Here is a 16025-nt window from a genome sequence, read left to right as displayed (position 1 = left end):
ATGATGCGGTCAGGATTGCTGTTGTTCTTCATTGGACTGGCAGCTTGCAGTCCTCCTGTGACGAAGAGTAAGGCGAAGATTGAAGAATTCAGACAGTATTTAGAGAAGAGTCGAACCGGTAATTATCGATAGCATAATCGATTGCAGGTATATTCTTCAACAAATGGCGAGCAGAATATATTGCTGAGGCGATAGGCTGTTGAGGAAAATGGATGCCAGGGAGTTTCGGATTTTTGCATAAGAAACAATAATACCTAAGTTTTATTTTGAAGCGGTGATAGACCAGGGGTAGGACTTTGCACTCACCTCTAACTTTTCTAAGTTATGTGCGTTTTAAGCAATTAAAATATCTGTTGCTTCAACGGTGACGGAAACCATCACCCTTCATACCCGAGAGTTCTCGATAATGTCCTCAAAGGTGTGTGAAGTCCACCAGTCCGCACTGGGCCTTAACCCCTTCTCATTGTGGGAGGAACCCGTGCCCTGCAGTTGGCCGGTAATGGGTTGGTATGATGATGATGATTATTTTCAGACGATGGAGTTCTGCTGGAGTCCCGTATGCTAGCTGGCTCCAATGGACTTGTATGGGAAAACAGTGGCAAGTACCAGGGCGACATACTCCTTGATGACTCGCAGCTCGAAGACTTGGTGGCTGACTTCGCTGGGGTCAGTAACGACAACAACAGGAATGCTTTCGTCGTAGCTAACACAAGATGGCCGAACAACGTCATGATTTTCAATTACGCATCCAATGAATTCAGTAAGTTCTTTATTCTATATAAAAACACCTATATATTAATCAATTCTATTTATATAAAAGCAAAGGTCACTTCCTGACTTCATTCATCACGTAATCACAAAAACTTACTAACTACTTAACTTATGGACATAACGAAATACTCCATGCCTAATGAATTAAACCAGGAATTAGAATTGTGTATAAAAATCTTATGAATAATAATTTTTTAGAGACACTTAAATACGCAGTAAGGTTAATAAATATCTGGTTAAATATTTTACTTTATTTATTTGGGACAGAAAACAATTATATATTATAACAATAGCTCTTAGATCTAAACAAAAAAAGTGTGGGTTGATATGTAATCCACAACACTATCCACATAATATTGTAAGAAGCAGTAGGGCGATACGATGTAGATACAAGTAACACAGACAGATAATCTTAACTGTAGGTACCTACAGTACCTAATTAAAAATTAAAATTAGCTCTCATAGCAAGTTAATGCAAAAATCACTAGTGCTAATAAAAAAGAAAAAAAATAAAAGAATAGAAAAACTAGTTTTAATTGATTGATATAAAATAAAACTATGTAAATAAATAGGCTGATAAAACATAGATGCAATCCGATGTAATATCATTAATTTGAGAGTGTGTATATCTGTCTGTTTGTTACCTGATAACGTATGCCATATATTGTTCTATGAGACTGATTTTGAAGTGCTTCTGGATATAGGCGTAGACGATCCCTGGATTTCTTTTAATTTCTTGGGAATTCAAATATTCATCGCAGACAAAGTCGCGGACAACAGCTCGTAAAACATCGTTATAATCATAATCGTCCTATTAAAGGCTCACTACTAGCACGGGTCTCAGAAATCAGAATTTCTTTAAACGCCTTTAAGAACATAAAAGACTATGCAGCTTTCAAAACAACGCTTTCCTTGATTTCCTTCCATATTTGAAATTCATAAATTTGAAGTTTCGTGCCGCAATCTAACTCAGTCTTACTCTGTGATTTAACTTAGTTTCTGTGAACCTACAGCTGAATTATCATCAATATTAAAATGCTCTTATTTGTTGAATAAAATGCTATTCGGAATTCAACATTCATCTCGGAAAAAGACACGGACACGGGTCAGGAATCAGAATGCCTTTCACGCCTTTTAGAACATAGTACAGTATGCAGCTTTCGACACGACGTTTTGCTTGACTTCTAGCATATTTGATTGGGGTCGTACTCAGTCGTACAGTGGAATTAGCGTCAATATTAAAATGCTCTTATTTGTTTAGATAATGCTCAACAAAACGCTATTCGGACTGCAATGAGTTGGATCGAGCATTTCTCCTGCGTTAGGTTCCGCTGGCGCTCCAATGAGAGAGTCTTTGTTCGTATGACGGTAAGGACATATTTTGCTTTAAAATCTTTAATTCGTAAACCACGCTCTTGCTTCTCTAAATGTAAACCGTATAAGGTGAAGCCAGGTTTTAGGCCATAGCCAACCACGTTGGTCAAGTGCGAATCGGAAGACTTCATGCACCTTAACGAACGTTATAGAAATGCCTCAGGCATGCAAGTTTCCTCACAATGTTTCCCTTCACCGTCAAAGGAATATTTTAATTGCTAGGATTTTAAACGCACATAAGTCCGAAACGGTAAGTGCCGAGCATTAATCTCGTTCCAGGGAGGCCGAAGCTGAAACCATTAGAATCTCACCGGTTCTTCTTGCGTGGATTCCTTGAATGTAATGTTGTTTTGATCCGGATTGGAGCATCGTGGTGGGTCAGTAATCTAAAATCATTCCTGCCTATGGGGATCTCAGGATTGGGACTTCAATAGGCTGAGGATGATGACGAATGTTGAATTGATGAATCTTTGTTTCGTCTTTATCCAGGGCAATCCAACCGGCTGCTACGCTCATGTCGGCTTCTCGACCGCCCATCCCAACCGAGTCCTGAACTTGGCCAGAAACAATCACTGTTTCTCACACGGCGTAATTATCCATGAGTTGCTCCACAGCCTTGGATTCCAACACATGCATCAAACATACGAGAGGGATTCGTTCGTTCGCATCAACTGGAATAACATTATATCTGGTAAGTTGATTTTTGTGCTTGACGTAACGTAACATGACATGGGTGGCTGTATCCTTTGGTTAAATCAAGTGTATGGGCTTGGTATACGCTTTTATAACATGATTCCTAATTGAAATACTTACGAGCAATTTTGTGGTAAACCTTTTACAGAATGACGTAAACTCAGTTTTAAAATTTTGGTGGTACTAACATTACCATGCATGCACATATATGAATTGTCAGTTTTTGTAAAAATGTTATAAAGGTTTAAACTTATTTAAAAAAGCTTATTAGGGCAAATTCCCTGGAAATGTGAGAAATCCAAAAATATAAAACTCTAAAGAGCCCTTCGCAATTTGCATTAAAATTTTCAACCTGTTACAACAAAATATACAGATTTTAAAGCTGCATTGAAAAATTGGCTCTTACAAAATTAATTTTTATCAGTCAAACAATTTTGAGTGCACAAAAAGATTTCACTTGATTTTTCTGATTACCATACTAACATTATAATCAGTTTCATTAATATATCTTAACATTTAAGCGTCGTTTCATATTTTGTCGTTCATATGACAATGACAAAATGTTAACCTGTAAATAAGTGTTTAGCGCCTGCCATACTTCCCTATCACTATCCCTACTCCGTACTAATATTATAAATGTCAATGTAATTTTGTTGTTACGCTTTTAAGCAAAAACTACTTAACCGATCCTCATGAAACTTTGTACTTTGAAACTTTTGGGAGAGGGAATGAAAGTGTTTGACGATTTCACACCATAACTCCGACAAATTATAACCGATTGAAATAATTACTTTTGTACTATAAAGGTTATCCTAAAAAAATCCTCATTTTAGGCAAACCCCTCATTTAAGGCTTAGCGATACTGAATATTTAAATTTTTTTTAGAACTACAACTAAATTGAATGCCACATTAAAAACAAAATCAAACGCGGACGAAGTCGCGGGCAACAGCTAGTTTTTCAAATAAAGAATTTGAATTTTTAATTTTGGAAAACTTTAGGTCAGGAATTTGCCTTTACAAGGTTCCCACGTAATCAAGTGAATCTCCACGGGCTGCCCTACGAGTACACGAGCATCATGCACTACCACAACCAAGCTTTCAGCCGCAACCGGCAACCTACTATAGTACCACTCAGGGTAAGATCATTATAAACATCACCAACAGCATACTGCACGGCCGTTCTCTACATGCACATACGAGTACATCTATACCAATTATATAAAGAGGAAAGATTTATGAAAATTTAGCTTAATTTGCTATACTCAGTGAAAAGCAGGAGAATCTGGATGGTGTAATTTATAATTCTGTATAAGGAAGAAGGAGGAGGTATAAGGATTGAAGAATTCTCTTGCTCTTCGCGGAGTATAACAAATTAAGCTTAATTTTCATAATTTATGTATCATGGATTTCCGCAAAGTAACGCCTGCTTCTATCCAATATTCGAGGAAAGATTTCTTAAAAATATCCTTACGGGTACATACAACGATAATATTTTGAAATTCGTCCATATTTTTTCAACCAAGTTACAGGCCAGATATATCGTCCAGGACAGACTAGACTGGCAACGTCAATTTAAATTAATTTAAATTGAGAAGTTGTACGATGCGTTCTTGGTTTGTATAATTCTACCAATGGATTGCACGCATCAGACAAATCACGTTAATCCATTGTTTTTTTACTGCGTGGTCGAAGAATATACAAAGAAACATACTTTCGCATTTATAATTATTTATTAACAAGGGACCTGCCCCGGCTTCGCACGGGAGCAAATCTCTGATATGATAAATCTCTGATATCCTCTAAGATATTAATTTTAATGATATGCTGTAACAGTTTTAATCCTCATGAAATTCACAACCTATCTAACGTATCTATTTGGTTAAGGAATAATGCTGTATTGCTTAAAATAGTTTTGTTAATAACCCATATCTCTTTTGTAAAATTTAAAAGAAAAATAATAACATACTTGATAGGTTATCCTTTGGAGATAAACATATACCATTGTGCACTTGTTTGTAGAGTTTTTCAAGGTGTACAATATTCTAGTTCATTATTTTCATCTATCTCTTAGAATTCAGCCAGCGTTTGAAATGTAAGCGCAAAAAAATGTGCGACGTTACATTAGAAACCTCTGAAATTATCACTGTTTCTCTGCTAAATTATGCATGTATTATACATATAAAACTTCCTGTCAAATTATCTACTCTATCTTTAAAAAAAACCATTAAAACAAAAAGTCATCATCGTCAACCAGTGTCAACTGATGGACTAAGGCCTCTTCATTTGCACCACAACTTGCTCTGATCTGCATCCAGTTCGTCCCTGCTTCTATTACGATATCATTCCGCCAACGAGTTGGTGGTCGGCCAACCAGAAGAACTCGGCTTGACCGCCCGTCATACGACATATTATGCGGCCCGCCAAGCTCCATTTAAGGCTGCTGCTCTTTCAACGATGTCAGTGACTCCAGGTCGGTTTCTGATCTCTACGTTGGGAACCCTATCTAATAGGGACAGTCCTAACATTCTTTCCATTGCACGCTGATCAACTTGTAGCTGGTGCACCACCTTCTTTGTGTCAGTCCACGTCTCTGCTCCATATGTCACATTGGTTGGATACATTGGCCGCACACACAAACATGTATTTCTTATTAAACTCTTCGGGCGTGGTTTTTTTAGAACTGAACACGTATATAAATCTTTATTCTTAACTGATACTAATAATTCCCGACCAATAATTTTCGGAGATTTAACCTACAAAATTTAAGATTTTCATACAATCTTTCTTCATGTACTAAACATGCTTGAGGGTGGAATTAAAAACTTACTGCCATGGTATACCCAAAGTTTCATTAACGAATATTTTTTCAAAATATAAAATTATCTTCGTTTAGCCGTGTAGGCTGTAAGTTTCCAGTCAGTCAAGGCAAAGCCTTTTAATTTTATAGTTATTAATGTAATGATAAGTGATATAGAAAATTATTTTCTTGCAGAGTTTCAGTGGGACCATGGGTCAGATGGAACAAACCAGTTACTGGGACTGGTTAAGGCTACGCAGACACTACAACTGCCCCGGCGCTTGGAACCGCAACTCCGAGGAGATCATGAAAAAAGAGGTTGAGCGAACACTGCCCCTGATAAAATTGAATTTGCCGGCCCCAAAACAGGGACTTTTTACAGACGAGGATAACGCGTACGTTCGAGCTCTTAACGCAGACACAAATAACGAGGATATAGATAACGAAGAAGCTATGGATTACGAAGATTCAGATAACGAAAATAACAATTTTAACGAAGATATTGGTAACGATAATTATGAAAATTAATACATTCAACAAACTGTAAACCTTTTGGGAACTACTTTGGAAATTTATAGTTACTGAATTAAATATTATGCTCAAAGAATAAAAGAGTAATAACCGTATTATAAATCTGATACTTTTTCTATACTAACAAACAATTGAAGTGTCTCTCTTTTGTAAAACCCGCAGTAAAGTACATAATAAAACCATGCACTATTTTTAAACCCTTATTATATTAATTTTTATTATTATTCTTACTGTCTGAACGCAACGGAACTTTAAAATATTTGATGTACGAATTTCTGCTTTCCTTTTATATATTTGTTACCGACAATAGCGTGATCCAATGTGCGCTGCGATGGCGATAGTGTCATCTGTCGGCAATATTGGTAACTACTGGTTACCAATGTTGCCGACAGATACAGATGTTACTGGTATTACTCTAATGCAAACATTGAGTGTTATATACGGGTCTTGCGGCAACAACTCGATAGTAGTTCTGCAATTTTAACTAGGTACATTATAAAATACAATTAACAAAAACTGTATTTTGACTGTACATTTATCCATCTATAATTTCTTGATAACTATGTTTAGCTCATATGATAGTTTGAAAGTTTCTACTTATTCTACTATCCGTCTGTTTTTTTGTCCGAGCTGAATATCTGCACCGCTTTTAACTGGCTTTGCGCATGTACTTGCTAAGTTATCAAGCCTGCGGTTTTTTGAGTTACTACTGAGATTTTGAACAAGAAGAGGACCTAGACTGTTCTTTCCAACTTCTTCAGCTTAGCGTATGTAGATACACATACACATCCACACATGCATACATACGCCCATAAACACACATACGCTAGTATACTCACTTACTGGCAGTGGCGTGCACTTGGTTTCTTACCAGGGTATGCATACAGCAGTAAAATTGCATAAAACGTCAAAAATCCTCATGCTATACAAGGTATATATAATTTTTAGGGTATGCAGTGCTTTTATGCATGTATTAAGTGCACGCCACTGCTTACTGGTACTAATCTTATATACCTATTGCATAAAAAGGCTTCATTATTGTTAGTTGTGGAAATTTTAAGTGAACGGAAAATTAACACCATAGTCTGACACGATATATTCGTACATTAGGCATTAAATTAAAGCGAATTACTTGCTAATGAAATGTAAAAGATAAACTGCAGCTTTACCTCACTTTATTGAACATCCTTTAGAAGTTTATCGACACATTTCCTAATTTACTTATTATCAGGTAATACGACGTGTTTTTGTGTTAGTTAAACATAAAAATACTTTGTTACGAAGTTCAATACTTTTAAATTAAAAAATGAAGTGCTTGGTGGCAGTTCTGTCAATTATTGGTCTGGTGGTGGCACTGTTGCCCACAATTAAAGATATCTCTACTAAAATAAAAGCTTTTGCGTTCCGCAAATTTTTGAAGGGCACAATGAAAGGTGAGTATTTTATTCTTTTGCAAGAGTCAACACAGAAAACTCACTATCCTCTTTAACACTGGACTAGCTGTTAACCTACTATACGAGCTAAAATTTTGTCCGCATTGAAAGCGCCAAATGTGGCTTAGGAGTGTTTCTGGAACTAATAATATTGTGTTAATATTACTTCCTGATAAATGAGGAGAACCGTAGGAGAACGAGACTTACCTAAACTTTTCACCGAAGCTGAATTGGTAATGGGCGGCGTTCATAGCTCGGAGAACCGATTGCCTTTTAGGTCTCTAGGTGCTGGAATGCTGACCACCGGTAAACGCAGCGTTGGAAGACCTCCGACGTGATGGACGGATGAAATTAAATAGTCGCAGCAGCTGCTGCACGTACTCTGGTTAGAGCTTCGGCCTAAATTTAGGGGTAACCGAGCTCGATTGCCAGCACGCACCTCTAACTTTTCGGAGTTATGGCTATAAATATTACTTGCTTCAACGGTGAAGGAAAACATCGTGAGGAAACCTGCATGCTTGAGAGTTCTCTATAACGATCTCAAAGGTGTGTGAAGTCTACTAATCCGCATTGGGCCAGCGTGGTTGACTACGGCCTAATCTCTCATCATTCTGAGATGCGGCCCGTGCCTTGTAGTCAATAGGTTGGTCATTGTGATGATGAATTACATATTTACTATTAAAAAGATTTTAACACTTGAACCTTTTCTCTTCTGCCTAATTATTAGGTAGAAGCAGGCGTTACTTTGCGGAATTCTATGTTATTCATGAAAATTAAGCTTAATTTGTTCTACTCCGCGAGCAGGAGCATCTGTATGGTTTATGTTGACTTTACAATGAATAATTGTTCCAAGCACGAGTGCAGAATTTCATTGTTAAGTCAAGATCTCCTGCGGATGCTCCGGTGTCTAAGCGAAACGTAGAGAGTGCATTGCGGAAGATCTGTTTGGTGTGGAGAATAAAGATGGAAGAAATTATATATTACAACGTATACATTCTCGTGCTTTTCGCGGAGTATAGCCAGCTAAGCAATATTATTATTAATTTAACAATATCCCTGACTAATTTTTGAATGTTTGTAGCGTTGGCTACGGCTAGTACGCTTTCCTTGATCTTTAAAAAAAACATAAAATTTCCAGGGGATGGTCTTGCTAATCTTTTCCCCCTTCGGGGCATGATACCACCCGACATCAATCCAGAGGAGTACAGTGGTAAATTCCAGGGCGACATATTATTGGATGACCCCACCATCGTCATGTTACGAAATGCTTACATAGCAACGGATGTCCTGTGGCCAAACAATACCGTAGTTTGGAAGTTTAAAAAAAATGATTTTGGTAAGAGCACAGTTCGTAAAGAATCGTAGTCTCTGATGGCGTATACACTTTTGAAGTTATACTTCTTTTGGTGCGTTAGGGAAAAATTATGAGAGTAAATTTTACGATGCATGCGCCCACCGTCACAAAAAACGACGGTTTTTTCTACCCTGAACTTAGCTATAAGGTTTGACAATTTTGCGGGCTCACTCCGGTGAAAAACACAACAAAAATCTCAAATTTTAATGTTGACTTTAATTGATATGCGTGATATTAAAACTTTTCATGTATTAAATACCATTTTACTATTTTTAGAGTCATTTATTCTACAAACGCAGAAAAAGGCGAAAGATTAAATTTTTTAAAAGATTTTTCTCTTGTTACGCCAAAGAAGTATAACTTCTTAGGCTTGTTCATAAGTACACACACGTTTTTTGGTTTTTTTATCCAATATATAATAATCCTTTACTGCAATCTCACCTGGCAGTAAGTGACGATGCATTCTAAGATGGTAACGGATTAACCTGTTGTTGGAGGTAACCCGTACCCCTAATAGGTTTCTATACAACGTCGTGCCGGAACGTTAAATCGCTTGGCGGTACGTCTTTGTCTTTAAAAACCACAGCACTCACCGCTGCTCCCGGTAGGTCGTCAAACTAATAAGAAGACATGCTTAACCGGCGCGACTTGTTATTGGTCGGAAACTCTCTAAAATCTGCATCCGTGGACGTTTTAACTTGGCCGAGCTTAAATGCGTTTGACTTATACAATTTTATTGTTACTATCTATAACATTCTATTTCATGCGTTTTTTTAATCATGTAACTGAATTTTGAGTTCTAGTCAAGCTCAAAGATATGTCATTTAACATCTTGATGGTTAAAACAATTTTGTTTAATTTTTATAACTCTGGGGTCTGATGGGGTCTCAAGGTGCTGGACGTGCAGCCCCGCATTGCAAGCGCAGCGTCAAGCCCCACCGAGTCGGGCAGACGACACAAGCGACAAAAAACCGTGGAATTTGGAGCTACCTTAAAAAGACCTATGTCCAGCAGTGGACGTTTATTTGTTGATATGATGACGATAATGATGATTTTTACACAGATAAAGAGCAACGGGCCGCTATCCAAGAAGCTATTTGTCTTATTGAAAATAAAACGTGCATCAGGTTTCGAAAACCGGAGCCTGATGAAAAAGTTTACGTACGAATCACGGTAAGGCTTGTTTATATTTAACTAAAAATTTCATCTATGTGGCGGCCATACATACAGTATTTTATTAGTCAAGGCCTTTCATTAAATGATATCCTTATTTCGTCAAGAAGAGATTTCCTAATCCTAAGGTTGCCTGGCAGAGATCGCTACTTAGCGATAAGGCCGCCTTTTGTATCCTGCTTCATTCTTCATGTGTTTGTTCTTTTTTTGTCTTGTTTCTTTGCTTGAGTGGTGTACAAATAAAGAGTATAAAATAAAATAAAAAAAAATAAGAAAAGGAAGTTGTGAAAACAGATGCAATCCGCTATTTCGGGGTTCGACTCCCATCGGGGACAATTTGTATTTTTATTATTTGTGACTTTTCTCCGGTCTTGTCTAGTGAGAGACTGCAGCCGTGGCTAGTTACACAGACAAATAGGTGTCGCTAAGGGATTTAGCGCTCCGGAACAATGCCATGTCGAACCCATAGAGGTATAAGTTTAATATAACTGTCTTATCTCTAAATGGTTAGATCGCTTAGACTGCATTTTAACTTACCAGCAGTTGAGATTGCTGTCAATGACTAACTTGTAGTGGAATAAAACACAAATCGTCTTTCAAACAATCCTTTTAAACTCTCGGTCTTTCTCTATTTCTATACCAGAGATTATCTCCAAAACAATCGATGAATATTTATTATAATATTATAAATACGAAAGTCCTTCATGCCAAATCTAAGCAAGTAATCAACTTTATTTTTTAAAAGAGCTAGTTGAAAGAACGAAGAGTAACAGACCTACTTATTTATTTTTATATTTATATTATATATATATATATATATATATATATATATATATATATTTATTATATTATATTAAATGTGAATGTAGGTTTGTTTGTTACGCTTTCACACGAAAACTACTTGACCGATCTTCATGAAACTTTGTATACATATTCTTGGCGGTATTAGAAATAATATAGTATACTTTTCATTGAAAAAAAATTTACGTAATTTAAAAAAATGTTTCTGAAAATATCTCAATATGACTATTCGTCTCGACTAAGTAGTACTAGTAGTAGTAGTAGTAGTAGTAGTAGTAGTAGTAGTAGTAGTAAGTACGCTGCCTCCCAAAATTAAGCGGGCGCAGCCGCAGGGCACATCTAGTAGGCTATAAAGATCTTTTGATGCCAGAACAACTTTTGTAAAAAAAACTCGTAATAATCCGGACAAAGAACACGGGCAACTGCTAGTAATATTATAAATATGAAATATGTTACATACATTTATATTCTAGAGAAACAAACGGTTCCCATTGGACCGGACCAACACCACGGGCGATAGTTAGCAAAAGAAAGAAAGAAAAAGTATTAATTTGGGAACCACAGAAATAAAGAACATTTAAAATACATTTTTCGTTGGTTTATTCATAAAGAATAAAGAACATTTTATAAATGAACAAAAAAAAAGTGGACAAACAATTTGTGTGGACCCGAATTGGTCTCCACACAGCATATACCAATAATAATTTACAGGGTGATTCTTTATGAAATATACTATATATACACTCATCAACAGTATTTCGTTATTCGGTTACACGTTGTATACTTAGTTTATTGATAAAACCTATCACTAAACTAATTACTGTAAAGGTCATACCCGCGAGTAGTGCCTGCATTTCCGCGCTGATCAGCCAGATTAATTCTTTGCGTAAAAAAATAATCGCAATTTTAAAACATAATTGTATTCCCAGGGAAATACTACCGGATGCTACTCCATGGTCGGCTACCAAGCTGAACGAGGGATACATGTAATGAATCTTGCACCGCATTCGCCAGGAAGCGGTTGCTTACGACTTGGTACAATAGTGCACGAGTTTATGCATATACTCGGCTTCTTTCACATGCACTCCACCCACGATCGGGACGATTATGTGCGTATTGTAGAAGAAAATATCACACCAGGCAAGTCTATATAGGTTTGTTGGGAGTTCCACAATCCAAGGCCCTGGGCCGCTTACCTACAGCGGTTCTCAGCGACTCACCTGCTGTCGTCTGTCCACCTCGTTGGCTGCCGACGTACGCAGCGTTCACCGTTACCGTTTACCCAACGTCCATCGGCTCTCCGAGCTATGTGCCCTGCCCATTGCACTTCAGCTTCGTGAATCGCGGAGCTATGTTGGTAGCTTTAGTTCTTCTACGGATCTGCTCATTTCTGATTTGATCACGTCGAGATAATCCTAGCATTGCTCTCTCCATAGCCCGCTGTGTGACTTTCAGACTACTTATGAGGCCTATAGCAAGCGACCGATATGTTAAGTAGAAGTCTATATAGGTCCTAAAATTCTAAAAAACATTAGAAGTAACGGGATGAACGCGCAGGAAGAACACCCTGTGAAAGGTCCTCGGGTTCCGGAGGTATGAGCCTTCACTCCTGCGCTAGTTCAATTTTCCGCCCTGTGTCAACCTGAGGTAAGCTTTAACCAAATGAGCTTGTAATTACGCCAGCACCCACGCGCTACAGACCGGAACACAGCATTGCGTCTCCTGGGATAGAGTTACCAACATTCCAATTTACCAAAGCTTTGAAGGTTTGTTGGGATTTCAAATTCAAAACTAGTTCAGTAAATTTAGTTATTAAAGGATACTGTACGGTCTGTTCTCGTACAATAATATAAATGCTTGAATGTTACCAAATAAACTTATGTGACACGCGCGTGATGCTCGCGATAATGAAAGAATGTATGTAAAGTAGGTTAGTGATGAAGACGCTCGACGATAAATAAATGAATGTCGAAAAGTCCCCATCGATCCCTGACATAGATATTTTTATTTGCAAAAATGGGCATTACAACTGTAAGAATTATTTATTGAAGACTGTACTTTTCAGGATTCATTATAATAAAGTAATAATAAAAAATATATTTTTTTCACAAGAATTTACTTAGGTATATACAGATTTAGTCACATTAAAGGCAGCCTAGTATATTCTACCATTCGGTATATGAATATTTATCAACATCGTTGACCAACTTTATAATCAAATAACTTTACATTGACCTACATTAGCTGTACCTATAAGAAAGCCATATAAGTATATTTTATGGTTAAAGGAGTTTCAATAGAATGTTATAATGTTAAACTTATAACCTACTAGCTGTTGCCCGCGATTTCGTCTGCGTTTGATTTTGTTTTTTGAATTAAAGTATTCAGTATCGCTAAGCCTTAAATGAGGGGTTTGCTGCTGTCGGCTGAGGAGTTCTGTCCTCTATCTCCAACCACAGTTTGGGCAAAATTAAACACATATTATAACCTCTATAGTACAAAAATAATTATTTAAATCGGTTATAATTTGTCGGAGTTATGGTGTAAAATCGTCAAACACTCATCCCCTTTCCCAAAGGAACCGAGCTTAATGTCGGGATAAAAAGTATCCTATATTACTTCTAACACTTCCAAGAATATGTGTACAAAGTTTCATGAGGATCGGTTAAGTAGTTTTTGCGTAAAAGCGTAACAAACACACTTACATTGACATTTATAATATTAGTAGGGATAGGGATAGGGATAGGGATAGGGATAGAAATTAAACTAGGTATGTCATACAGTTTTACCTGCTATAAATACAAAAATATGGAGAATCTGTTATATTAGAATAGAAACAAACTTTATATATATACTAGCTGTTGCCCGCGACTTCTTCCGCTTTTGTTTTTGTTTTCGAACGACATGTGCCTATTTAGGATAGCTAAGCCCGGTTTAAAATCGTCAAACACTTTCGCCCTCTCTCTTAAGAGAACAGAGCTTAATTTCGGGATAAAAAGCATCCTATATTACTTCTTATACCTTCAGGAATATGTGTACAAAGTTTCGTGATGATCGGTTTAGTCGTTTTTGCATGAAAGCGTAACAAACATACTTACATTCACATTTATAATATTAGTAGGGATATATATATATATATATATATACCAAAAACCAGCCCACTAAAGGCCACAGGTCTCCTATCAGAATGAGATGGGGTTTAGGCCGTAATCTACCAAGCTGGCCAAGTGTGGTTTGGTTCACACGCCGTTGAGAACATTATGGAGAACTCTCAGGCATGCAGGTTTCCTCACGATGTTTCCCTTCACCGTTCAAAGCAAGTGATATTTAAATTGCTTCAATTAAAACTCACATAACTCCGAAAAGGCAAACTGCGCCAATCGGCCGTCAAAGTGACAAACAACATTAAATTAAAGTTGTACAATTAGGGATCTTGTCGCTAAAATACGATCGCTGCCAGGTAACAAAACAGCAGAGAATTCTATTGAACTAAACTATTTTTTATAATGAAAAAAAAAACTTGGAAATATATTCAATGAACGCCCTGCAAAAGACCTATGTCCAGCAGTGGACGTCAAATTCTTTAGAAACGAGTCAGTTTATGTAAGGATCGGGAGTTCACTGCATTCTAAAAATAATACGATGAGTGACAAGCGAGTTTTGAAAAAGCCAAGGGCTACAAATTCTAATAAACACATACACTAATACAGACACACATACATCCCTAAATATATATACATACAGATAAAAAAATCAATAAGTTAAAAGAAAAGATAGGTTAAAGGCAAAAAACGTCAAGGAAAAAAGATATGAAATATTTTATATTGAATAAAATTATTATACTACATAGTAGTATTAAGTAAGTTTATATTAAAGTGTAGGAATAAAACCTTGTCATGAAGTGGAGAAACATTAAATAAAACAGGTTTTGTGATAAGGTTTTTACTTCGATTGCAAGGAAAAATGTTGGAAGTAAATGTTTCTCAAAATAAATTGTTGTAGCTGGATATTTTGCATAAAATAATAAGTGCACGTTTTTATGTATGTACGATGTATGTTTGTATGAAGATACGATAAAAATAGAAGATACTAAGAATCGAATTTTTCTATTTATATAATATACTAAAGGACTCAGCATTTTTTGATTGTTGAGATGTTCGTTTTTTCATTAAACGTCGTTTTTTTTTCAGAAATTCGACGGTTTGATGGGCCAGCGCGATTATGTTACTGACAGCGATTGGCTTCGAATCAACAGAAACTACGACTGTCCTGGAGCATGGGATTAAATAAATGAATCTATTCCTTTTTTTTTGCTGTCGGGGGTGGAAATCTTCTTAAGAGATACCTTATTTTCTGCGGAAGAATTCGGGCTATGTTTTATTTCTCCTCACTAAAACCCCCTCGGTAGCCAGCTTCAGTACATATTGGGAGGCTCCGGGATGTTAGGTCCAAGCAGATAGCGAAGTATATACCTTATGGTAAGAGGAAACCATCGCCTATAATCGCAGGGCATAAAAGGAACACTTCCTGGAAAGTGTTGCTATGCCAAGCGTGTCCATAAACCTTGGGCGTGAATGTGAAGCCTTATGCTGCGGCAATTACTTTCACCCACGTCTTTCAAAATTCAAAATTCATTTATTTCAAGTAGGCCTAATATAAGCACTTTTGAAACGTCAAGTCTGTCTATGTGTAGTGACTCTACCACCGGTTCGGAAGGCAGATTCTACCGAGAAGAAGCCGGCAAGAAACTCAGCAGTTGCTATTTTCCAATATCAACAAATTACATTTTACATTTTAAAATTCATTTTTCAATCTTGTGAGAGATGAAAGCGAAGATGGATGCTTCCAAGCAGCCTTGTCATTAAGAAATTCATCAATTGTATAGTAACTTCGCTGTAATAAATGTGTTTTAACACTTTCTTTAAACTTATGCATTGGTACTTGGTAGGTCCAAAATTTTCCTTCAGAAGAGGAATTCCAGGAAGAAGGATTCCTTTCAGACTTTTACCTTCAGATCGGAACACAGCGTTGCAACTATGCTGCTTAGTTTTAGGAATAAGCATGATGGTAGATGGAACTGCCCCGGGCGAGCCCTGT

General features: G+C 36.9%; 2 protein-coding genes across 2 annotated transcripts; both read left to right on the top strand.

Annotated features, from left to right (window-relative positions):
- On the top strand, window positions 1-6164 carry LOC120623475 (low choriolytic enzyme-like). Its single transcript, XM_039889511.1, has 6 exons — window positions 1-118; window positions 533-760; window positions 2033-2139; window positions 2635-2836; window positions 3839-3975; window positions 5832-6164. Exons 1-6 carry the CDS (start codon window positions 1-3, stop codon window positions 6162-6164), a joined length of 1125 nt encoding a protein of 374 aa, XP_039745445.1.
- Window positions 6165-7836: 1672 nt separating this feature from the next.
- LOC120623471 (seminal metalloprotease 1-like) lies at window positions 7837-15214 on the top strand. Its single transcript, XM_039889507.1, has 6 exons — window positions 7837-7906; window positions 8739-8936; window positions 10018-10127; window positions 11858-12068; window positions 12612-12694; window positions 15119-15214. Exons 1-6 carry the CDS (start codon window positions 7837-7839, stop codon window positions 15212-15214), a joined length of 768 nt encoding a protein of 255 aa, XP_039745441.1.
- Window positions 15215-16025: the final 811 nt, after the last annotated feature.

The sequence above is a fragment of the Pararge aegeria genome, chromosome 4 (assembly GCF_905163445.1).
Source record: "Pararge aegeria chromosome 4, ilParAegt1.1, whole genome shotgun sequence".
NCBI classification, from domain to species: Eukaryota; Metazoa; Arthropoda; class Insecta; order Lepidoptera; family Nymphalidae; genus Pararge; species Pararge aegeria.
This window is presented reverse-complemented; position numbering and strand designations above follow the sequence as displayed.

What these genes read in the sequence shown, in the direction of transcription:
- LOC120623475 (XM_039889511.1), top strand. Translation starts at nt 1, where the DNA reads ATGATGCGGTCAGGATTGCTGTTGTTCTTCATTGGACTGGCAGCTTGC. An exon ending in TTTAGAGAAGAGTCGAACCG is followed by an intron (nt 119 to 532) that starts GTAATTATCGAT and finishes GATTATTTTCAG; the next exon opens with ACGATGGAGTTCTGCTGGAG. An exon ending in GAGTCTTTGTTCGTATGACG is followed by an intron (nt 2,140 to 2,634) that starts GTAAGGACATAT and finishes GTCTTTATCCAG; the next exon opens with GGCAATCCAACCGGCTGCTA.
- LOC120623471 (XM_039889507.1), top strand. Translation starts at nt 7,837, where the DNA reads ATGGGCGGCGTTCATAGCTCGGAGAACCGATTGCCTTTTAGGTCTCTA. An exon ending in TGCTGGAATGCTGACCACCG is followed by an intron (nt 7,907 to 8,738) that starts GTAAACGCAGCG and finishes TAAAATTTCCAG; the next exon opens with GGGATGGTCTTGCTAATCTT. An exon ending in AATTTACCAAAGCTTTGAAG is followed by an intron (nt 12,695 to 15,118) that starts GTTTGTTGGGAT and finishes TTTTTTTTTCAG; the next exon opens with AAATTCGACGGTTTGATGGG.